Below are 25,216 nucleotides of genomic sequence, written 5' to 3' on the forward strand. Positions count from 1 at the left end.
CTTTCTTTCCTGTTATAAATCTACATTACTGTATGTTTGGTTACATCTTTATTTATTTATTTATTTTTATTAGTTAGATTTTTATACCGTCCTATTCCAAAAGGGCTCAGGGCGGTGTACAACACAAACTTCCCCACACAAATAACCAAACCAAACCCCAAAACAGGTGAAGCAAATGGCAATACAAATAAATAATTTACAGATAATAAATACACAACTCCATCTGCTATAAGCTCCCCCCCCCCACCCCCAAAAAAAATCTGGATTGGGCTGTTATAGTCTGTCTTTCTCATTTAGACTCACGGTGGGTTACAAGATATAAAGCAGCACGATCAGCACAAAACAACTACTGAACAACTCAATAAGTTTAAATTTACAGAATACGGAAACAATTTAAACAATGGACTATCCAAGGCAGGGGTGTCCAACTCTGGCACTTCAGGTGTTCATGGACTACAACTCCCATCAGTCCCTGCTGGCATTAGCTGTGCCAGCAGGGGCTGATAGGAATTGTAGTCCATGAACACCTGAAGTGCCAGAGTTGGACACCTCTGATCTAAGGCAAAGGTGTACCATAAACCAGGAGTCCTAAGACAATACCTGTGTGTGCAGTGGTGCAGCAAAGTTTCTGATCTGATCTCCAGAGGGGCCGTTCCGTTAAAAAAAAGTTATTGGCCTTATGCTAAGAACTCCCTCAGACTAAGTCACCTCAAAGGTTGTTATAAGAATAAGAACGGGAGACCATGTCTGCGACCCTGAATTCTTTGCGTAAGAGTGTGCATTTGTGGGGGGGGGGGGTACAAGTTAATAAAAATACATAATAATGCAAAAAAAAAAGTTGTTCTGGTAGTATAAAAATCTCCACAGCATGACAAGGTAACCTGCTGTTTGGCTATTTCTACTTGGAATGGGGGAAGCCCTCCACACACAGCAAAGTTGCTCTGGTTCCTCTCCTCCTGAAGGCTATCCAGGACAAGAACAAGCTAGCTGGCACAGGTAGGGAAAGAAAAGCCTTCCCCTCCCATCCAAGCCTGCCGCTTTCCTTTGGTCTCAAGAATGGCTGATGCAGCCAGGAACCAAAGCTGACTGACCTGAAGAGGAACGTAATGGGAAGAAAAAAGGAAGCAGGGGAAAGGCGGGCAAGGAAGGGAGCATGGATCGGCTGAGCTGTTGGTATGCAATGTTGCTGGAACTGAACAGTTCAGAGGAAATCCTCCTTTTGTATCTTTCTCTTCTCTTCTCTCCTCTACCCCCACCCCTTTGCAGCCTCCCACTATTGTGATGTTTTTATTCATCTCTGTCCCCAATCCCTGTGTATCTCCCTGCTCCCTGTCTACTTCCTTGTACTTCAGTTTGCTCAAATAATGTGAACACATTCAAATAATGTGTTCATTTTAAAATGTTGCAAGAAGGGTAATGTCCGAACCCACAAGGTACAATTCCCACAAAATAATGAGAGATAGTAATGATTACTGACATATATTCTATTGATTTCCATAGGATTCAGTGATGTCTAGCTGCAAATAAAATGCATTTTGAAGTTGGTTCTCATTCCTATAGCAGACACTTATTGTTGTACCTATCATCCAATGTCCAAATGACCCAAAGTCCAAAGGTGCCCATAGGCTAAAATAGGTTTGGGACCCCTGCTATAAACTATAAGAAAGTGGATTACCAATTCTGGGCTGTCCACATAAGCTTTACAGACACACTTAGTTACTTTACCTGCCCGGTATATGCAAATTCCAGAGCTTGCTTCAAGCCTATGCTTGTGATGCCATGTAAATTCACTTCATCTGCTCCACTTTCAACCATACAAAGACTGAACATTGCCTAGGAGGAAAAAAAGAGAAGATTCATGTATGTTTTATACAATTTGCAATCCTTAGAGATTCCAGGAAAAGCTATATATTATTGTTCCTTTTCAAATCTCAAATTAAGATCATTTCATAATACTGTGTCTGAGACGACCAGTCCACAGGGTTAAATGAACAAAGAGTTAACTTATATTGTACTGGTTGAATTCATGTAGATCATGTAGAAGTTACAAAGTTTCTTGCCAATCAAACTTTTGAACTATTTCCCTATTCCAGCATTTGGGATCCTTCATTACAAACTGATCCTTTTCAGTCAGTTTTAAGATGCCCTTCTCCACAGCTTCACTCAGCCAGGCTCTCTCCCACCAGCAGAGTCATTATCAGCAGAATGAAATGCCCTCCAGGTGCAATATTGGGAAATGAGGTCCTGTAGATACAAAGGTCCCAGACCACTCAAGACCTTAAAGGTTAACACCAAAACCTTGAACACGGTCTGGAATTCAACCAGTAGCCAGTGCAGTTGGTGGAGCACAGGTTAAATGTGGATTCTTACCACAGTCCCAGTAAGAACTCTTGCCACTGCGTTCTGGACCAGTTGTAATTTCTGGAGCAGTCTCAAGGGCAGGCCAGTGTAGAGCCAGTTACAGTAATCCAGCCTGAAGGTGATTGTTGCATGGATCACTATGGCAAAGTTTGAACAGGACAGGCAGGGGGCCAACTATCTAGGCTGGTGAAGATGGAAGTAGCCAGCTTGACCATATATGTGATCTGGACCTCCAGGGAAAGGGAGGACTCCAGGATAACACCCAGATTTTTGACAGTTTAATTCCCACCATCCAATTCTGGCAATTGGAACTGCACCTCCTCCACCACCACCACCGCTCCAGACACAAGACCTCCGTTGGATTAAGCTTCAGCCTTTGGCCTTTGTTTACCAAAGAACACCCATGTTAAAGTATAGTTTAACAGCTTTCTGAATTCATGTTGTTCCTATCAGGAACATGCAGAAAAGTCCCAGAGCAGATGCATCAGACCTAATGTGAAAGCCATTGTGATTTTCAGTATTAAGTAGATCCAGCAGAGACAAAGAACAGATGATTGACTATAAGACTTTTAAAAGTATATATAAAAATAGTCTGTCATTTCCAGTTAGCATCAAGAAAACTGGGCATGCTCTTTTACTTTTTGCAACGGCAGTTAGATCTACTGGACTGAAAAAAATTATATCTTGAAGACTTGTCCTCAACCAGAAAATAGTACAATGAATGGAACTGCTGTTTTTTAATATTAGTAAACATCCTTATACATTTTGTTTTGTGAAGAATTCTGACACAGCTCACAAGAGATGCATATTAAACATATTTATGCAATCAATTACCTCACACTTTTGCAAAGCATTCTGTGTGGAACAAAAAAATAAATAAAAGGACTATAAAACTTAAAGCAGTACATCCTATCTTGCATTCATAAGGGCTGACAAGCCTTGCATATGTCTGACAAATATCATCAATAACTACAAAGCAAGTAAGTGTAACTGTATCTTGGAGACACTTGCTTTCAGAAAGGACTTTAAACTTCAATGGCATTCAGACATTAGAAGGAAAAGCTATGATATATTTGGATTAGGAAATTAGGAAATCGGTCAAGTATACTATCTAATGTCTGAGACTGTGGTAAAAGGTGGGTAATAAATGTAAATAAAAATATTCAACAGGGCCATCCTAAGCAGAGATACTGTAATGAATGTGTCAGGTCTCAGAACTCCCAAATGCAGCTGGGATCCCTCTCTAGATGCATCCAAAAGGGCAATGCATTATTTTTAGTCTCCCCCGACCTAAGGAATACAGTGAGCTATGAAACCATCTAATCTAGGAGGGTCAGCAAACCATCTAATCTAGGAGGGTCAGTATTTCCTCCACTTCAAAGGATAGGAAGGAAAACAATTTACTATTTGCCTTAGAACTGACACACCAATCTACCCCTCCCATTGTTCCAAAGTAATAGCAAAGTAATAGCATTACCATTACAAGATAAGAAGGAGAATATTACCAAACAGGTAGCAAAATTCTGTCTATTCATAATGAAAAAGAAAAAATGATCTGAATATGGCATCCCCCTTAGCTACTTTTGTTTGTCTGGTATTTTTGTGCTGTTCTGAAGACTAAACTCTGGCCCATTATGCACGGACATACCCTTCTTTTTGTTTTTTTAGGGAAATGCTGGCCATGGGTTCCTGCAAGGAGTGGTAAGGGGAGACTGTCTCCCCACACACACACTCGCTCCTTGCAGGGATCAACAGTTGCCATTTCCCAAAAAAAACAAAAAGAAGGGTACCAGCCTACACAATAGCAAAATAAGGAACATTGATATTACATTTAAAGGGTTTTTTAAAAAACCCAAAACTGCAATCTTCCTTCTTGGTTTGGACAAGGGTGCGACCCAGATGGAGCGAAACCCCAGAGTGAGAGGAAGCATTGGGGTTTCCCCATTCTTACTAACAGAAGGGCTTCCAGGATCAGTGATGCCAAAAGTGTAAAAGTGCATCTGTACAGAAATCTCTGCCATAAAGAAAACATTCCCTCGCTGCACAGCAGAGCACCAGTGTACATTTGGCCTCTGTTTTCCATTTCACTCCCTCCACAACCATTTCTTCTTCCTTTCACCAACTGTTCCTGAACTTCATCAGACAGGCTTACATGTTTACTTCCTCCTTACCCCTCCCGCAATCTCCTTATCTCTTGAGCCTAGCACAATTTGCTTAGGTTAAAAGTTAACAAAGTTACATAATTGTTTTACAGTGTTATGTGTCCATGTATCTTGCATTCTGTTCACTAATTCCTATATCAGTTTTCTCAATAAACATTTAACTATGTCAACTTGTTTCCAAGAATCTCTAAACTATATGAAGCACTGTCCAAAACCAGGAGCCAGGTACACATCTGTTTAAGTAAAGACTACAGCAAACCTATGTCCACCAGAATTAGAGTCTGACTATACCAGCGGTTCTCAACGTGTGGGTCGTGACCCTTTTGGGGGTTGAACGACCTTTTCACAGGGGTTGCCTAAGACTCTCTGCATCAGTGTTCTCCACCTGTAAAATGGATAAATGTCAGGGTTGGGGGTCACCACAACATGAGGAACTGTATTAAAGGGTCACGGCATTAGGAAGGTTGAGTACCACTGCACTATACAGTACCCAAAATGCTAGCTTGGTATACTGGTTAAGAGCCTGTAGTGGTTAAGGGCGATAGACTCTAATCTGGAGAACTGGGGTTGATTCACTGTTCCTGCACATGAAGCCTGCTGGTTGACCTTGGGCTAGTCACTGTTCTGTCAGAACTCTCTCAGCCCCACCTTCCTCACAAGGTGTCTGTTGTGGAGAGAGGTAGGGAAAGGAGTTTGTAAGCCACTTTGAGACTGTAAGGAGAGAAAGGCGGGATATACATCTACTAATGATAAGTGAACATAAGTACCAACCAACGCATTTGCTGAGTTCAGACAAACAGATGAAATGCTGACACAATGCAGTTGTCATATGGCAATTCTACCAGCATAATGAGTTTCTACGGTTACTCCAAAACTTCATTCTTTGAGTAATCTTATAGGACTGCTTAAAAAGTGGTGCATGCAAATCAGGAGATGCATAAATCTAGATCCAATCTTAAACAGACAGATGCACATCCACCACACCACCTTCAATATTAAAGTGAACACATAAACGCAGAAAGACAGTGGGATGGGTTCAACCATTCTTCAGTTGAATAGATATCTCCTGGGACTGAAGAAAGGCTTTACACTGAGGAATGTTAGGAGACAGTCTGGATCCCATCCAATACTACCATTAAAATCCATACTGACATTTGGTTATATTGACAAAAACAGAAATAAACCACAGCTTTTATTATTATCCAATGGTTTTTTAACAGCTTTGAAAAAAAACACATTAGGTCTTTCGCAAACACTCTACACCCTCCAATTAACATATATTATTATGTTAACTTACTCTAAAGTAGTCGCTGCATGCTGCGAGCACCGCCTTATGAGCATGGAATTTCTGTTCCTCTGCAACAAGTGTTATATCACAGAGAATTCCGTCACTTCTTTGCTGGTTGAGAGCAGTCAAGACAGCATCATTATGAGAGCTAGACTGGCAGAGCCTCTGGCCAGTCAGCATATCTTGAATGCTGCAAAAGATGAAATAGTAAGATAAACCCCTTTTTTCATAGCATCGTAATTCAGACACTGAAGCTTAGAGACAACCATTGTGGTATAATGGCTAGAATGTAGGTCAAGAACCAAGGGAACCTAAGTGAAAATCCCTGCTCAGCCAAGAATGTCATGGGGTGATCTTGACCTAGTCATCTTCTCTCAGCTTGATCCAGCTCCCATGTACTGTTGTGGGGCAAGTGTTCATCCCACTCTGACATACTTTGACATACTTTGAGGAAAGGCAGGATAAAAACAGATACACCATTAAACAAGGGGCTAGTTCCCTCAATCTACATATGCAAGGAACATGGGAAAGAGTTGCAACTGTTACTGCCCTTGTGATGGATCACAGGATCTCAATCCAAGAAATCTTCCATGCTGCAAAATTCCACCCATTAGACTCGAAGGTGTGCATATTCACTCAGAAGCTAGAAAGATTAAATCCAAGTGAGCACAAGTTAAGTGAGCACACCTTAATCCAAGTGAGCACATCTTAATAGGTCAGCAGTACAGACATAGATTAGAAGTCTCATTATTAATATTTTTTCTCCTCAGGTTTACAGAACGATAGGCTTCAGTCTAGAAGATGCAAACAGAATTACCGTACTCTTTTGCCACTCATTCACCACATAACCCCAAGCTGACCCCATTTCACAGTTACAGTTCTACAAAAGGGAAACGGTATATGGCTACTGGCACTGACAAAAATACATCTGCTATTGCCCACCCTGTATTTTGGGATTAAGAAAAACTATAACTTCACGAACACAGGAGTATTCCCAGTTAGGTTAGGATAGTCCATTGATCTAATAGAAAATATGAAACGATTAAAATGGTAATCTGAGAACAAAGGCCAATTCTTAGTTATAAGCATACAGAAATAAATAGCAAATTACTTAAAGAATCTAAAACTGATTTACTGAGAAGTAAAACGCATTAATTTTGATGTGACTTATTTCTAAGTATGCATTCTTAAGATTACAGCTCAGTGACTTAAACTATTATAAGTGCTATGGAAACCTTATCTGCAATTTATATTGGGAAAGAGGTTTTACTAATTTGCTGTGAAGATCAGCTAGATCTCAAGCCACAGTTCTAAAAATATGCAGATATGGGATCTACAGTCAGATAATCAGCTGGCAAGAGTGGCAAGTCAGAGCAGCCCACTCTGATGACCTGGATGTCCAGGCACTTGCAGGTGCTGTATGTTCGTCAAAGAAATTGGTAGGTGGATCAGGTGAGAAGCCATGCTAGGAGGGACAGCCTAACAGGCCCTGGAGCTCAGCAGGCACCATAGAAAGACAAGACTACAGCACCATGCCAAACTGTGGAACAGCCTGGCAAGCCAGGCCAGTGACAGTCACAACCTTGCCTTCCCGGGAGGGGGGTGGGGTGGGGAGACACCAAGCCAGTACAGCTACCTGACAAAACACTGAGAAAAGTCATAGCAAGGAGGGAGAAGTAATTGGGTTGGGAAACACTAGGTGAGTTGGGGGGTAGAATCTGGGGAGGGTGGGGTTTAGGCAGGGAAGGGACTTCAATAGGGTATAACATCATGGAGGCCACCTTCCAAACTGACCATTTTCCACAGGTGAACTGATCTGTTGACTGGAGATCAGTTGTGATAGCAGGAAATGTTCAGCCACTACCTGGAGGTTGCCAACCCTAGCCACAGCATAACAGAGCCCTGACCCAGCTTGATGGTCATTGGGTGAGTCTGAGGCTACTCTGCCCCCAGGAATCTCTTTATTAGGCAGTCCCAGGGACAGCTGAGGAGAAAGAGCCAGGCTTCTCTCTGTGGCCAAGGGACAGGTGAGTGGCAAGAGATAGGGGATTTTCCGTACTGCTGAAGACCCCTCCTCTCCATGATCTAAGGTTGACTTCACAGAATGCCAGGAAAGGACTCTGAGGGGTTTGACAGCTCCAGACTCTGGTCCAAGTGAGGTAAAGCCTCACATCACCCAAGTGCCAAACAACACAGATCTTATTTTTCATTCCAACTCAAAATAGGTTCGGGAAAGGGAAAAAATTCTTAAAATGTCTTAATCTTAACAACTGCATTCACATAAAGCAGTTAGTGTAGCGCTTATTGTCACCTGCCAACATATATGGTTGTTTAGTCCTAATTTGTTGTATGAACAGGAGACTGATTATTTTAACTCATTCATTTAAACTTTTAGGGGGGAAATCAAAAAAGGGGCAGCACAGGAGTTAAAGTAATGATCCTCACTGCAAGAACATTAATAAATAGTACTGCTTAGGGGGAAAGTAGTCAGCCTGGTCTTTGGGAATGACCTGCTAGAAAATGTGGGATGGTTTTAACTTCGTTAGAATTCTGTAAGGGATATAAAACTGAACTTCTGAAATGGGCTGGAGTCTCCTGATAGTGGATGAGGATTTGGTGGGCATGTCTTCCTAAATGAATATATTTGATTGTATTTTTTTAGTAGCCAGTTGTAATAGCTCTCTTAAATGTTTTATTGTTATTATTTAATGGCTGCATTGAATTGCGTATCAGATGTCTGACAGAAAGGTAAAACACGGCTTAAGCCTGTTGCCTCTGGGGTGTTTGTGTGGCAGGAGACTTTTTGAATTTTCCTCCTTCCTGGGGCACCTGAAACCCCTTTGGAAGAGGCGTGGCAGGGCCTTTGCCACATCATCCCCTGCACAGCTCCCCCCCCCCCCCATTCTCAACTGACCTGTAAGGTGTATTTAAAAGCACCAGTAACATGCAAAAAATACCTCTTCCTATTTTGTTCGTTATTCCAATCACTGTGGCTCATTCCTTATTCTAATTTTGTTTTGTTTCTTTTTATCAAGCTAGGCCAAAAAGAAATATCTGACTGTTCTTTCTGTGGCGCTGATGATCACCCACAATGAAAACAATCTGTAGTCAAAGTTGAAATGGCCATCTGGTGCCTGAGCCACAAGATGCAACACAATGCTGGCTCAGTCATCTGCCTTCTCCCTCCCCAGCAGGAAGACAAATCGTTTTATGTCAATGTGCAAATGAGGTGAGAAAACACAGAAGGAACAAATATGTAATAGGTTGTCAGCGTTCCTATGGGAAGACCAAAGTTACAGTGAAAACCTCCAAGGTCTGGCACAACTGCAATAAGAAGTCTTCATGGACATTTCTAGGTACTGTCATACTGAGACAATTTTGTGGAATATTTATGTATGCATCTTGCCACACCGCCACCCTCTAGGTGAGAATTCATTAAATGAAAACACACTAAATGAAAACTGGCAGGGGCAACTCCCTTGAACAATACCTGAGGCACACTTCAGATGGCATCGTTCAGCTTTTCGCTTCTCAGTCTCTCACTTCTTAATAACTGGGAAAGAAAGCAGCACACATTCCAGCTACAGTGAAAGAAAGAAAACAGCAGTGAGAATTGAAAGTTCAAGAGACAGACTATGAAAATAGGCCTTTGAGGTCTAATTCAAAATCCAGATAATTTTTTGTTCAACAATCAATCACCCATACTTTAAAAAAAAAAACCTTTCACCACTAGAAGCAGTTTAAAAAATATGCTACCTTTAAGAAAAAGAAAACAATTAAAACAAAAAGAAAGAAACAAAATCAAAAATAACTGGAAAGTATGGTTACACCTTTACAACGGGAAGGCATTACAATGGGATGGCCTTTGCTTTCCTGGCAAAGAGGGGGGAAAGTTGTGATTTGAGAGCATTCACAAAACACAGGGAATTGTAGAAGTGAAAGCATGGTCAGTGTTGAAGAGGGGAAGGGGGAGGGGCATCTGTGATTTCTATGCATTTTCCAGTCCAACCATAGCCCCAGGATTAGCAATTCATGGGGGGAAGGGGAGGCTGAAGAAAGAGAAATCTTCTTCCATAAAAAATAAATATCCTGATGTGTTTTTAGATTAACCCCAACATATTTTTTTTAATTACACAAAAAATTACACACCCAATCTATTCAAGAGAGGGAATGTTACAGACAACTACATACATATTATTTTCTGTAATCCAAAATTACCTCTTTAAAGGGAATTCCAGAGAGCCAGGCCACTTACGCAATGTATTCTCTTTGCTTTCAGTATATATTCCCATTGGGCTTTTTTTGTTTGTTTATGCACACATTTTCCCCTCTTCAACACTGACCATGCTTTCACTTCTACAATTCCCTGTGTTTTGTGAATGCTCTCAAATCACAACTTTCCCCCCTCTTTGCCAGGAAAGCAAAGGCCATATCAATGCATAAACATTTGCCTTGGGTTTCTTGCCTCTGGGTGAAGTAATGTCAGCTGCCTTGGGGGAAGAAATCTGTCCTTCAGAGCCTTATCCTAAGCATGTTTACTCACCAGGTTCAGTGACGTTCAGTGCCAAGGAAGTGATCCTTACATATCCATCCTTACTTGGAGATGAGCATCACAGGGGGAAGATTAGACAAGCATTCTATCACTGGTCTGTTGCCGCTAAACGAACAAAAAGAGAAAAAAGTTGGGAAGGACATAATGAAGAAGGCAGGCAAAATGGCGAATTGGGGAAGGGGATCACGTAAAATAGATTCTCGGATGTGTCAACAGTTAGCCTTCTCTCTACCGCTGCTTTGTCATATGATCTTGCCAAAAAGAAGAGGAGCTTCCCACTCCAAGCCACACCTTCCAACCCTCCCCCACCCCAAGCCACACCTTCCAACACTCTTCCACCCCAACCCTCCCCTTTGAACCCTCCCCCCACCCCAAGCCACTCCTTTCCACCCTCCCCCAATCCTGACCTTCCCACCTACTCCAACCCACACCTTCCTGACCTCTCCCACCCCCAAGGCACAGACCCAGGACCAGGTAGGGGGTGAGTGTCGGGGGGGGGGGCACTTCAGTCCCAGTAAAGCCCATCACGGGGGGAGATGCTTCCGCTCCCAGTCTTTGCTAGGGCTCATTGCATCTCCCCAGCAATGCTAGTTGCTAATAAAGCTTAATAATGCTGCTAGTTGCTAATAAAGCTTAAACCAGAAAGTGCCAAAGCACGACTGCAGCTGAGTATCAAGGAGACAAAAGTAATGACTATTGGGGAATTACACAACTTTAAGGCTGATGATGAAAAAATTGAAATTGTTCAACATTTTCTATTCCTTGGCTCCACCATCAATCAAAAGGGAGATTGCAGTCTAGAAACCAGAAGGAAATTGAGACTGGGAAGGGCAGCCATGAATGAGCTAAAATGATCTTTTGCGTCAAGATAACTCATACTATAATATTAGCCACTGCAATGTACAGGTGTGAAATCTGGACAAATAAGGAAGCTGAGAGAAAGTAAGTGGAGTCATTTGAAATGAGTTTTTTGAAGAAGTGTTACAGATACCATGGACTGCTAAAAAGCTAAATAAGTTCTAAATCAAATCAAGAGCGCTCTTTTTTATGACTAAACTGAGGCTGTCCTGTGTTGGTTACCTTATGAGAAGACAAGAGTCACTGAAAAAGACAAAAGTTGAAGGCAGCAGGAAAAGAGGAAGACCCAACATGAGATGGATTGATTCTATAAAGAAAACCATAGGCCCTCAGTTTGCAAGATCTGAACAAGGCGGTTAATGCTAGGATGTTTTGGAGGTAATTAATTCATAGGAACACCATTAAGTCAGAAAACTTGGTGGCATTTAACATACACACAAGAGTACTATGCAACAAATGAAACAGTTGGGGGAACTAAAGGATTGAGCCAAATTCAGCCATTGTTCCCAAAGGAGCTTTAAAAATAAAACTACATTTGTGTGTGCTATTTTGTTCCATTAAAGGTTTTTATGGAGGTAAAACAATCTTTTTTTGTTTGTTTGTTTGTTTTTAAGATATGTATGCTCCAGTTCTCCCTGTCAGGGTAAGGTGATTTTCCAGGGATAACATTTGCCATTGCATTCAGTCTTTTCCATATGTCTATAAAAGATCCAAATTTGGGACAGAATTATACAAATGTTCGCCCCAAGAAGGAACTAAACTAACTGTAGCCTCAAGCACAGAGCATTACCACACATCCCATTTCCCTAACTACCTGAGCAATCGTAGAAGCCATTGCAAGGTTCATCCATGCACTTTCAATGTCAAGAACTTGAATACATGAGTACCTCAGAAGAACAAAGTCACAAAACTCTTGTCAGGATGATGCAAACAGCAAGTGTTTCACGCTTTCTGAATGCATGCTCTTCTTCAGCAACACACACAGTATTTCAAATGCTTACCCAAAAAGTATGTTTTGCTTAGGTTCCAATGCGGCCTAACCAAATTTCTATCCTACAACTTTATCGTTGCATTTGGTAATATTTAAACAAATTTAGTTGCTGCTGTTGTGGTTGCTTTTGGGTTTTTTGTGCACTGTTATTACAGCCATTTGCAGATAATAATGAGTTCAGAATTGCTGCTGCTGTTTTAAGGTTTTATTGCAGATTTTGACATTATTGTTCTTACCCTTGAATGAGATCTTGTAGTTATGAGACAGTATAGGTGTGTATGAATTAAATACCAAATCCACAAATGATTGTGTAGATCTATGAACAGCTATAGGCCCCAACCCTACGTATTCCTGTTCACCCCTATTCCTCTGCGATACCCTTTCCACCCAAAAGTGCAATCAGTCACGATGTGGCAAAAATAAAACTAGCCTGTTTCTGCAGGTGAAAATAGTCTGAATGTCTATAAGCATTAAAAATCACATTTAAGTGAAGCCTTTGTTAAAACCATAATTCTGTCCACAATTAAACATGGTAATTTGATAAAGAGCATTTACATTGCCTCGAACGACTATAAGTGAAACGTGGCTTTTTCAAATGGAGACATTCCTTTCCGTTGAAAAAATGGCCAATGGCGCAAGAGCGGGATTTTCAAACTCTGCAGAGAACTCTCCACGGTGTTTTAAATTGAATTGCTTTGTGTCCCTCTCCCTGGCCTAATCCTTGATCTTCTACAAAATGCTAAGGGCATTTTTTTTAGTTCAAATAGGAAGGGGAGAACAGAACAAGGCAGGAGCATTCTTCCACAAATAAGGTCCAGGAAGAAGTGGTGGATGAATTTACAATTCTACCTAGATCTTTTGGTAGAAAAGAGTATGGTCATCAATTACACAGCCACTAAACAGAGAAACAGAGTAACAGAAATCAAAGTGTGAGCAAGTTCCTTAAAGAAACAGAAGCTATAACCAATCAGGTCTCTCACACAACAGATACATTTTAAATAACTGAGTAAAAATACTTCTTTGGGGCATCATCTAGGGCAGTTTTTTCCAATCTTTTTGACGTCAAGGTACCCTTCACCTCACTCTTCATATCTCACGGTACCCCTGCCATCTTCCCCCACCTTACCCTCCCAGTTTCCTTGCTTGCTATCCCCCACCTTCCCCTCCCAGGGTGAAGGGAAGCCAGGGGGTGGGGTGGGGTTGGAAGCGGCTGCTGATCTTACAGCAGGCCCTGCCCCCTGGGCCAGCTCCATATCCTTGCTGGTGCCGGCGGGAGACACCACAAAAATGAGGGGGGGGGGCGGTAGCATTGCCGTGGTACCCCTGGGACATGCTCACGGCACCCCTATGCTTGAGAGATTGGGAATCACTGATCTATGGCTTTCACAGTACTGTGTCAGGAAGCTCTTTGCTACCACAAGCGTCAATGGGGCTGTCAGGAAAAAGGCAAAAGAAGAAAATGGCATCACACATTATAAGCTTCACTAATTGCCTTTTCAATAAGGTTCTCTGTACAGGCTGTCTGGAAGACAGGAAGGTCATCCTGATCTCTTATATCCCAGTAATGTTGACATTTCAATTCCATCATTATTTCAAGCATTTTATTAGATAGATTAGATAATTTTATACTGCAGAGAAAATGCACACTGGTTCTATCCTAAAAGATTTCACATTGTGCAACAATGCTTTTAAAACCTAGAAAGTTCTAAAAGGTTACACTCTAATATTTACTATTGATGGTATCAGCACGATTAGCAATTACTGCTTTAATAAATCCAGGCATTGCCTTGTAGGATACTGGATTCCAACTGCTTTGATCTACCACACAGCAGTGAGCAACACTGCCCTGGAAAGATATGCTGACTTGAAAAGCATTTTTCACCCCAGGAAGGGTGTTATGACCAGATCAGAGCTACAACCTTACAGGCACAGCACTGAGCCACTCTAGTCTTTTAAAATCACTGGAAGCTATGTTGAAACTGATTTACTTCAAAAAAAAGGAAAAAACTTTTCCTCTTTTTAATAAAAAAAGAATATGCTCAGGGCTAACAATCTACCACAATTTCTACAACCAATCCTTTATGTTTGTATTTATGGTACCTAGGTTATAATGATTTCTATGAAGAGCTGGAAATGCCACAAAAGATAGGAATTTTTCACTGGGTGGTGAAGAGAATCTAATGTGCTTTTCATTTCAACATTGAGTCCCCTAAATCAATGCTATTTCAATCAGCGAGAATAAAGAGGTTTTGGTGAGAAGAAGTGTTCTTAGTATACTATACAAAGTTTGTTTAAACCCCATACCAAGCCAACAATCCCCAAATTTAAACTTTTCCAAATGTTCACAGTAGATTCATTTACTTTCTAACAATGTGCGTTATTGTCAAGAATCTGTCAACACATTCCATATAAAGCAGGCTGTGATTGAAAATGTTTCAGACATAATAAAGACATCAAATTGCTCACAAACACTGGGAATTTTTTATTTGTACCTTCAAACAATTTCATTGTAGTCTGACCATAAAGTTAACAAACAGAATGACCACATACAACGCACACAGCGCAGGAACACAAGATGGCCTTCAAAGGAGAGATGGGATGGGAAGGGTATTGTTATAGGCATTTTTGTACTTCTGCTATGGGGCAGGATCTCAAGCATAGGGAGAGACAGCACGGACCAGCTTCAAACAGTCTGCAAACCAACTAGTAAAAAATCAAGGGGACATCGGGGTTAGCATTTCACAATATTACCAGGGAAAGGTGGGAACCAGGTGAAACATAGTAAAGTAGCAACATTATCCTCAATAATAATCCCCACTTGAATAAAAATGATAACTCCCACTTGAGTTACACAATTGTTTATCTTTTTGTAATATACACCAACCAACCACACACAGACAATGTAGGAAGGTAAGAAGACATAAGCTGAGCAGGTGAGGTTTTTCCCGTTATTTACCCTCGTGTAAAAAAACCAGCTTGCTCTAGTGAACATCTACAAACGTGCAGCTGCTGACAAAGGACCAAGGTCAGTAAAAAAAGATGACAACTTAATCACATTAGCATGGAAGACACAACCCACTGGCAGCTCCCTGTGCCAGCAGCAAGGAGTTGATGGAAAAGGCAAAACAGCAAGCAAAGCAAAGGGCAGATAACGCCCCTCCTGTCTCGATTCCTACAAGGCTGTTTTAATTTGTTATCATCAAAGTCAGAGAAGGAAGCATTCTTTGTGCAAATGGGAAGCCCCCAAAGGCTGGGTTTTCTTTTCAGACCTTTCAATGAATGCACGTAGGTCAGGGCAAAATAATGGTGACAGTCAGCCACAAGGAGAGGCAAATTTGGGTTTAACAGCATCACACATTCTTTTTATATTATTGGGAAAGACGCATGTTTAAATGTGTGGAACTGCCCTTGTCATTATTCAAACAAGATAACTATAATCTTTACCAAAGTACCTAATCCCACACAGAACCCTCAAATCCTACTTAGAAGGAACCTTTGCCATTCCACCTCCATTCCAAACTGTTATTTTTATTTATCTAACTTCATTTATACCCCAACTTTCCTCCCAATGAGGACCCAAAGCAGCTTCCATTGTTCTTCCATTTTATATATATGCAAAACATTAAAACTTTCCCATGAACATTTCATCAACTTCTGGGGGGGTTACACTGCCATTTGAAGACAGGAAACCCAGACAGAACATTGGCGACTTGTCCAAGACTGTATCAGTGGACACAAGATCTGAATCCACATTCCAAATCCCTTGTCACACATTCTGGGAGGGAGGGGTAGACTAATCAAGACTTTCAGCAGCATATCTATTCCAACAGATTAACTGGAACACATAATTGGAACACAAGACAGGGATAACTCATATGGCTCTCTCTATGTAGTTAGGAATTCTGCAAAAGGAAAGTTTCAAATCATGTGGAAAGAACCATACAGGCACAGACATCTATGCATGTGAAGGCAGACCTTGCCACTGCATTCTCACCACTTGAACTATTCTCTGTTCATGTAAAGGAAGACAGTAAGAAATGCCTTTCTTATCATTTCAGCCACAATCCTACCCAAATCACATCAAATACTTTTAAAGCACTGCATCTGCCAATTTTTGGCTCATTCCGCACATGCAGAATAATGCACTTTCAAACTGCTTTCAGTTCTCTTTGAAGCTGTGCGGAATGGCAAAATCCACTTACAAACAGTTGTGAAAGTGGTTTGAAGACGCATTATTTTGCATGTGCGGAAGGGGCCTTTGTTTGTCTACATATTTAAGACAGAGATGAAACCATGTTTGGATGATCCTGGCCAAGGGCCTGTAAGGTGCTTTGGCAATTCTTAATTCATTGTCACTTGCGCCATATTTCAAGCCCTAGTGTGAACAAAATAATAATAATGGAGAACACAGAAATTGTGTCAAACCAAGCTGTGCATCTATTTAATTCAAGAGACTTGGGTACTAACTGGTACAGCACTAAAAGAAAATAAACATTTTTTAAAAAAACTTTTTACTAAACTTTTAAAAAACATTTACTAAAAGCTACTTCAATCTAAACTGTCAATTTTACAAACTTCAGAAGAGTGTTTCCTAAGCAAGTCATACCAACTACTAATTTCATTTGTTTATTTACTTACTTCATAGCCTACCATACTCAATAAAACTCAAGACAAAACCCACAATTAGAAACAATGCAATAAAAACACTACAATACATACAATACATACAATACACTACAATACATACAATAAAAATGCAAGATAAAGAAACTTGATTACAAAACTGTACCTAGAATACATTAGATCAACAGCACAACACATACAATGAAGCAGGGTACATAATTTGAGAACAATGAAACAAAACAGTATAATATATACAATGAATGAATGCAATGAAGAATGACTAGAAGTTCCCAGATGATAATTACAATCCTTCTCACTTTATAAAAATGCCCTCCTGAACAAATCAGCAGGATGACGTAGGGAGGGAAAGAAACAAAAAGTCTGAGTGTTAGCTATGGATAAGACAGTCAAAACAGTCCATACTTCTGAAATATTTCCAACTGAAGATACCCTGCCCTGGTGAGGACCCTGATCCTACTATTCTTCCCTCAAAAGAGTTGGAATATATACATTTCTAATATCTGCTTCCAGCAAGATAACTGGTGTCCATAAAGGAAGTGACTCTTTTACACTAAGCATCTACTTCGAAGCATCTGCTAAGGAGATGTACCAAGAAGTGCTCTTAATACCTTTTTCCAGGAACTGCTGTTGCAGGGAACTGCATGTTCCACGTTCTATCAATTTGCTTCAAGACTGGATAGCGCTTTTTAAATTTAAACTTTCCTTTGCTTCCCAATTCAAGTCTGAGACAAATGACTTCCTTTACAACAGAGGAACTGGCGATGAAATCAATCCAAAACTTCTCTCCTAAGTAGTCCCCTTTGTGTCCACATTGCCAAGCAACCCACAGCGAGCTGACCCATTTTTCAAATATCCATCGTTACAAAGTGGGTCAGCTCATCCTGAGCTAGGTAGTGATCTAAGCATGCAATGCCTCTATTTTTGCATGTGTAAAAGGTCATGGGCTAACTGCAACCCCAAATCCCTATGAAGGGTATTCCAATTGGACTGTCCTGGCCAATACTTGTCACAGCTCCTGCAACTACTTATTGGAACTCAAAAGACTGAGTTTGAAGTGACAAAAGACACTGCATTGCCAGACCACCCAACTATATTATCTTGGTAAACACAGTATGTGATACCGCATCATTGTGCTGCGTCACACATCATTAACTGTAGCGAAGGGTAACACAATATACATTTACATCATATGTTATGTTATATTAGATGTTACAACAAGAGGGACCCAAGAAAACATATCAGGGCTTATTGTTTCTTATAACACCTACCAGAGCCTAGACCAGCCATTCTCAACCAGAGTACCGTGGTACCCTGGGGTGCCGTGAGCATGTCCCAGGGGTACTACGGCAACACTACCGCCCCTCCCTCCTCATTTTTGTGGTGTCTCCCACCGGCACCAGCAAGGACATGGAGCTGGCCCATGTCTTCTCATAATGTGACCAAAGTAAGATAGTCTAGGCCAGTGTTTCCTAACCTTTTCGAGGTCAGGGTACCCTTGACCTCACTCTTCATATCTCACGGTACCCCTGCTGCCACCCTCCACCCTCCACCCTCCACAAGGTCAGCAGCCCCCCCTCCCCCCCAGTGCTTCCCTTCACCCTGGGAGGGGAAGGTGGGGGGTGTGGCAAGCAGGGGCAATGGGAGGGGAAGGTGGAGGGTGGCAGCAGGGGTACCGTGAGATATGAAGAGTGAGGTCAAGGGTACCCTGACCTCGAAAAGGTTAGGAAACACTGGCCTAGACTATCTTACTTTGGTCACATTATGAGAAGACAGAAGTCAATAATGCTAGGAAAGGTTGAAGGCAGCAGGAAATGAAGACCCAATATGAGATGGGTTGACTCTATAAAGGAAGTCACAGCCCTAAATTTGCAAGACTTTAGCAAGACTGTTAATGACAGGACTTTTTGGAGGACACTGATTCATAGGGTCACCGTAGGTCAGAAGAGACTTGATAGCACTTAACACAGAGAGAAATCATAATGGTTTGATGAATTCTACTTTCACCACTACCTATTGTTCTAGGTTTGGGATTTTTACCTAGCTGTTCCTTAGGAAGTTCAGGTTGGTGTATCTAATCCCCCCCCCCTTTATTTTAATCTTCACAACAGCTCTATGAAGTAAAATAAGGATGACAGAAGGTCCCTGAATGAGCTTCTTCACTAAGTGGGGATTTGAGCCAGGTTTTCCAAGGCCTATTGTAGTTAATCACAACAAAATCTAACCAGTAAAGCACACTGGCTGCTCTTAAAAGGTTCACCCGGATCTCCGAACAGAAAATGTTGAGCCTGTTCAGACAACAACAACAGGTCACAGGGACAATCATCCACAGGGAAAACAAGGTAGGCTGATGTAAGGCAAACAGAAGCTGACTGGCCAGGCAAGAACTACTTATGGTCCTGACCAATACGATATTCCAAGCAGAACATTTTACTTAGCCTGTAAACTTTGCTAAGTCCTAAAACACTGCCTAAAGCAATGGATATAAAAGTGTAAGTGTAAATTAGCGATAAAAGAGTAAAATGAAAGTTTTCAGTGCAGACAGAAGCCCAACTATCAATGAAGCAAATCTCCCTTGTTACTATCACCCCTGACATATTAAAACTTAACTCCTCAATGGAAAGTTGCAATTCTATCCAGGGGCTGAAGTAAAAGCAGATCAATCTCTTGGTTTCCAATAATTAAAGCAAACACAAATGAGAAGAAAGATTAAAAGGATGAGACCATTTTGAAAATTTCACAAAGGCAAATATAAGCATATGAACAGCTTGGCAAACATTCTTAGGTTTGCCACATGACTGGCCTTTTATGCCCAAGAGTCAAATTCAGCAAATGCAGCTTTTCCAATCACTCCAACACCACACTGGGAAAAGATGCACATGCTGAGTTTCTGCTGTTATGCAACCATGAGAGGCACAGGAATCTTTTAGAAATAAAGGAGCCAACCCCTAATTAAGTCAAACACTTTTTTATAATGGTGGAACTGAAACTGAAATCAACCCAAGATGATCTCCAAAGCGGTTCACCTTGTCTTTATTGCCAGGCAACCCACATTGAGCTGACCCATTTTTCAAACATCCCTCAAATTTCAAAGTGGGTCAACTCACTGTTGTCTGGCTAGTGCTTTGAGCAGGCAAAGAGCCTCTCTTGCCTCTATTTTTCATGTATGAAATGGCACAGAGGCCTGAGTGCAACACAGTGTGAGCATCAGGAAGCATAGAAGCCACACTCCTTTTTGAGAAGTACCACCTGAGTTGACAAGTTAAATATTGTAGAAGAGGTAACTATGGCTATAGAACTTGCTGGAAGGCAAGTCCATCATCCCTCAACGTTCTGAAAATGTCTCTACAGTAAAAATTGTTAACTGATCAAAGCTTTGTGTTGGCTTCCATTTAGTCGTATAGCATGTCTGATAGCTCTGACAACTCTTCATTAAGTCGGAGCTTGACAAATCCCAGGCGCCAGGAAGCCATGGTGCCTAAGAATTTCGTTGCAATGTCTAGGATTTTCAATAATGATTTTATTATGTTAACAGCATTTATTTACTTCAATGCTTTTGTATAAAATTACAAGCTAGCATAAAATTACAATGCCTTTGCATAAAATTACATAGCTTGTATAAAATTATAAGAAACTGTGAAGTGTTTAAAGATAGGTTTTGTGGCAGGAATAATTAGAAAATACGATTATTAAAAAACAAAAACCTGATGGCTGAAAAATGAGGCTAGCACCTGAATTTTTGGGCTCACTACCAGAGCAAAAGAATATTTATCAGCATCTGTATGAAGTATATCACATCATGAGCAGATAAGAAACAGAAAAAGTAATGAATCTGGCTCTCTTCAGACATTATGACTGCACATACCAGCCGCCTGCCAACCACACGTTTTTGAAGGACACACTATACATAAAACTTCCAAATATACACCATGACTATGTTATCTGAAAGGGGCAATGTGGCAGATTTTGCCTGCACAAACAAACTACACCCAAAACTTGTGTGTGTGGGGGGGGGGGGGAGGTCTGGTTCATGTGTATAAAGCTGAAACTCTGGCGACCACCACTTTTAAACATGTGTATCATATCTCTATGCAGTTAGCAGGCTCCCAGCCTGTACAATCTTAATATCTGAAAAGTCCTAAAAAGGGATCACTTAAGGATTAAAGTGGAGCAAAGTCTGACAGAGAAAGAAGGGACATTAAGAAAACCTTTAGAAAAAGATAAGAGATCAGTTTACCTAGAGAAAATGGCTGCTTTGAATAGTGGGTTCTATGCTGAGGTCACTTCCCTCCCCAAAACTCACCTTTCCAAGACTCCACCCCCAAATTTCCAGCAATATCCCAACCAGGAGCTAGCAACCCTAACTGGCAACTGATCTCTGTAGTTGGGAGATTCATTATGATTCCAAGAGATCTCCAGGCCCCACATGGACGCTGGCAATTTTCAAAAGAGAAGGAAACCAGACAAGTGGGGAGGCTATGGGGGCTTTCAAGAAAGGGAAAGAGGAAATAGTTAAAGAAAATGAGAAGCTTCCCATATGTCCTTACAGGTTCCTGCTAGATTAGAATGAGCCTAAATTTACAGGCCACAAACCATTTACTGCCTTGAATCACTAAAATAATTCAAGGACTATAGTGGAACTACTCCTTGCATGAACAAACTGTGTGCTGCGCTTCCCAAAAGATTTTACTGCTACAACCACACAGCCTTCATTTTCATTTGCAGAGTTAGTCAAATGAATCAGAGGAGTAGCTTGGGATTATCAATAACAGAGTGGTCAAATACAAAAACAGAAAAAGCTCCAATTTCTTCAATAACTGTATAGAAGGTGTGTTAGTGTGGTGCCTTTCTCAACCTGCACTGCAGTGGAGGCTACTCTTGTCAACATTACGTCTTCTGCACAAACCATTACAGGTAAAAGAAACCCATCTTCTCTTACATTTCGCCACCCAAATTCGTTACCCTGGAAGGATTGGGGGGTGGGAGGTGGTGTGTGTGTGTGTGTGTGTGTGTAACATCCCAGCCTCCCAATGGATTCCAATAGTACCAGTACCCTGAGCTCAACCGTAAAAGCGTGCAAAACCCAGGCATTACAACCCCGGGCATGCTTGCCTGCGAGTAGATCCCACTGAACTCCGTGGGATTTACTTCCGAGTAAACAGGGTTCGGCTGAAGCTGTCGATGTTCCCCTGGCAACCGAGCAACAGCGGCAAAGCCTTCTTCTGCATCGGTTGGGGCAGGGGTGCACAACAAAACGCGACTTAACGATTTGGGGAACTAAAGTGGGAGTTTTGATCCCTGCGGCGCTGCAACGCCGGTGCTTCGGGACCGCGCTCCCCTGCTGGCCAGGCCCACCTTTCTGCAGCCCCGGCCCTCCCTGATTCACGGGGGAACGCGCCACTCCCCTCCCCCTTCGCCTCCGAGAGGCTAATTAACGAGTTGCTCCAAATTAGTTGCCAGCAAAGCCCAGCGGCCGCCCCCTCGTCTAGCCGGGTTTATCCTCACCTTCCTAGAGCAGCCGCACAAGCCCGGCTCGGCGCCGCAGTCCGCTCGGTTGTTTGGCCTTCAGTCTCGGGAGGAAAACAAAACAAGCTGACGGCAGAGACGCCGAGCAGCGGCATGGAGCGCGCTCAGCCGCCGGGCTGCCAGGCAGGAGGCGGATCTTCCCCTTCTTCCCCTCCACCTTCCCTCCAGCTGCACGGCGCGCCGGGTGCCCTCCTCGCCAGTGCGCAGGAGCTGCAGCAGCAGCAGCACGCCTTGTTCGCCGGAGCCGGCCGAATGCACCTGCAGGAGGAGGAGCCTGGAGGTCGGCTGGGGAAAGGCGCAGGGGGAGAGGGCTTCTTCGCCGGTTCTAGCGACTACAGGCTGACATGCCGGAGAAACTCTGTGTGGATCTTCGCTGACTGACTCCGTTCTGCTACTCGATCTTTCCCATATGAAAAATAACAGCCCTGGGTGGCAGGAGACCAGAGACCCTACGTGTATGCGGATTCCTGGGGTCATAATTGCGGGGAGAGATGCTCTCTGCAGATGAAAACATATAAACTGTGCTATGGCGAGTTTTAACTTCGGCGTTTAATTTAATAGTGACCAAAAAAAACCCCTTAACATTATGTTATGGTATATTAAAAATGTAACCACCAAAATGTCATGGAACTTTCGCCGCGAGACATTACCATTTTGGAATTAAGTTCCTTCACACGCCTCTGATATTTAAGATTTCTTTTTTTAAAAAAATACGCAGTTCACTTGGGACGCTGCTTATTATTCTTCAGTGCTTAGTTTGCAGCGGCGGAAATGTTTTATTTAGGCAGTGCCGCTAGGTGGGGGCTAGGGGGCAAAATTCCCAGGGCTCAAGTCCGCTAAAGGACCCCTGAAGCCAGCCTCATGCTGCAGTCAGGGAATGCATTTACTTTTTCTTGTTCTAATAATGTGATTCTGCACTGTAGCCACGAGGGGCGCAGGGAAAACAGAGCGCGATGAACGAATTCCGACTCGGATGGCTGAGCCTTTCTGCAACGTTAACTACGAGACCAGGAAGCCCTTGCGGTTGTAACATCCTACTGGAGCAAAACAATAACTGTCAGGACAAGCTACTGACACTACTAGGATGCATCCTGTTCATAAAGCAGTTTATGTTTTCCCCTCATCCTTTTGTTTCACCCAACTCCACAGTTTTGTCTGCACAGCCAGATCTTTCAAAAGGCAGCCCAGTTGGTGTGCAGTAGCACAATTTTTTAAAAAGTTGCCTTTTCTCTAATTTCTCTAACTCTTTTCCACACTTTTCTCCTCTTTTGTTTTGCTATCGTCTTGTCATAATCTGCTATTCCTCTATCCTAATGTTTCTCTTTGAAGTTTGCCCAGTTTAAATGGTGCCTACTGATGTGTTTCTTGGTATCTACTTCCTTGTCCCCAAAGCAAACTCTTTTCCACTTGTTGGAGCAAGAGTTGCTTCAGATGACCACAGGAGACATCACCTTTTGGTCAGTAGGCAACACCCATTCAGAAATAGATGCCCATCTCACAGAAGGATGCTTGGCTTAGACCCTCCCAATATTTTGGGATTGCCTGCCAGTGCCAATGCAGTCATTTTGTGGTAATGCCTATTATCCTTTCTAAGCATGCCAGGTTCAGCAAGTTTGGGAATCTCTGCATTAGAGTCTTTTGAATTATTTTAGGATAAATTGTTTGACAAATATACCTTATGGCTTCATAGAGGCAATTGTTCTCCTTTTGCTTCAGAATAGCTGTGCTGAAATTAATGGGCTACATATTTCCAGAGCTGCTGCCTGAAATGATAAAGTGTAACTGAACATAACAAGCTGCCTTCTGAATCACAGCACTGCTGTGTCTTTATTAATGTTGCCTACTCTGTCTGACAGGGTTCTCAAGCCAGAGAAGGCCTTTCTACCATCTACTGCCTGAGATCTTTTAACTAGAGCTGCCAGAAAATAAATCCTCACGCTTTACATATTTTTATTTATTTATTTTTCCATTAGTCGCCCTCTCCTGAAAGGCTCAGGGCGACATACAACATTAAAATATAACAATATTAAGCTATGATAGGCAACACACAGTGGCCCATAATGTGGGAGCGGCCATGGCTCAGTGGCAGAAGATCTGCTTGTGGTGTAGAAAGTCCCAAGTTCAATCTCCACCATCTCAATTTAAAGAATCTGGCAGTAGATGATCTGCAATAACTCTGCTGGAGACCCCTGGAGAGCTGCTTTCAGCCTGAGTAGATAATATTTGTTTGTTTGTTTGACTTGTACCTCTGCCCATTCCTGACAAGTCAAACTCAGGCCAGCTTCCAGCAATATTAACACATAATTTAATTACAGCAACACATTAAAATCCCCAATATACCAGTAAGCTAAAATTGAAACTAATGGCAACAATAAAATAAGGGGCCCAATCATAAGGAGGAGACAAAATAGTCACTAAGACATTACAGAATAAATAAAAAGGGAAAGGGGCAGCCAGTGAGATGGAAACTGTCACTGCCCTCAGCCACAGACCTGGTGGAACAAGCAGTCTTGTGGCCCCTGTGGAGTTGCATAAGGTCTCACATGATATCACTTTGAAAGATAGTTCATCCAGGTTGGGGTCAGCACCAGAAAGGATTGCTGTAGGGCCAGGGACTACCAATAAGTTGTTTACTGATGAACAAAGCACTCTTTGGGAGAGGGGGTACATCAGGAGAGGCAGTCCCACAGATACAAAGATCCCAAACTGTTAAAGGCTTTGGAGGTTAATATCAGAACATTGAACCTAATTCAGCACTCTGTCTGGAGCCAGTGCAGCTGATGGAGCACTGATCAAATATGTGCCTGCCATGGGGTCCCCATAAGGACCTGCATTCT

The 25,216-nt window shown here is 42.1% G+C and overlaps 1 protein-coding gene across 4 annotated transcripts in view; it reads right to left on the reverse strand.

The window, feature by feature from the left end:
* KLHL32 (kelch like family member 32) overlaps positions 1-22,566 on the reverse strand; it is a 101,770-nt gene extending 79,204 nt beyond the window's left edge. For all 4 annotated transcript variants that reach the window (XR_007244297.1, XM_048494102.1, XM_048494095.1 and 1 more), the window contains exons 1-5: positions 22,359-22,566; positions 10,355-10,468; positions 9,302-9,392; positions 5,821-6,001; positions 1,726-1,833 (exon numbers count right to left, since the gene is read on the reverse strand). Coding sequence is in view for 3 of the 4 variants with exons in the window: in XM_048494102.1 (XP_048350059.1) it covers positions 1,726-1,833; positions 5,821-6,001; positions 9,302-9,324 (312 nt within the window). In the remaining variant the exon portion in view is untranslated. The remainder of the gene's footprint in view (positions 1-1,725; positions 1,834-5,820; positions 6,002-9,301; positions 9,393-10,354; positions 10,469-22,358) is intronic.
* Positions 22,567-25,216: the final 2,650 nt, after the last annotated feature.

The sequence above is a fragment of the Sphaerodactylus townsendi genome, linkage group LG01 (genome assembly GCF_021028975.2).
Source record: "Sphaerodactylus townsendi isolate TG3544 linkage group LG01, MPM_Stown_v2.3, whole genome shotgun sequence".
NCBI lineage: Eukaryota > Metazoa > Chordata > Lepidosauria > Squamata > Sphaerodactylidae > Sphaerodactylus > Sphaerodactylus townsendi.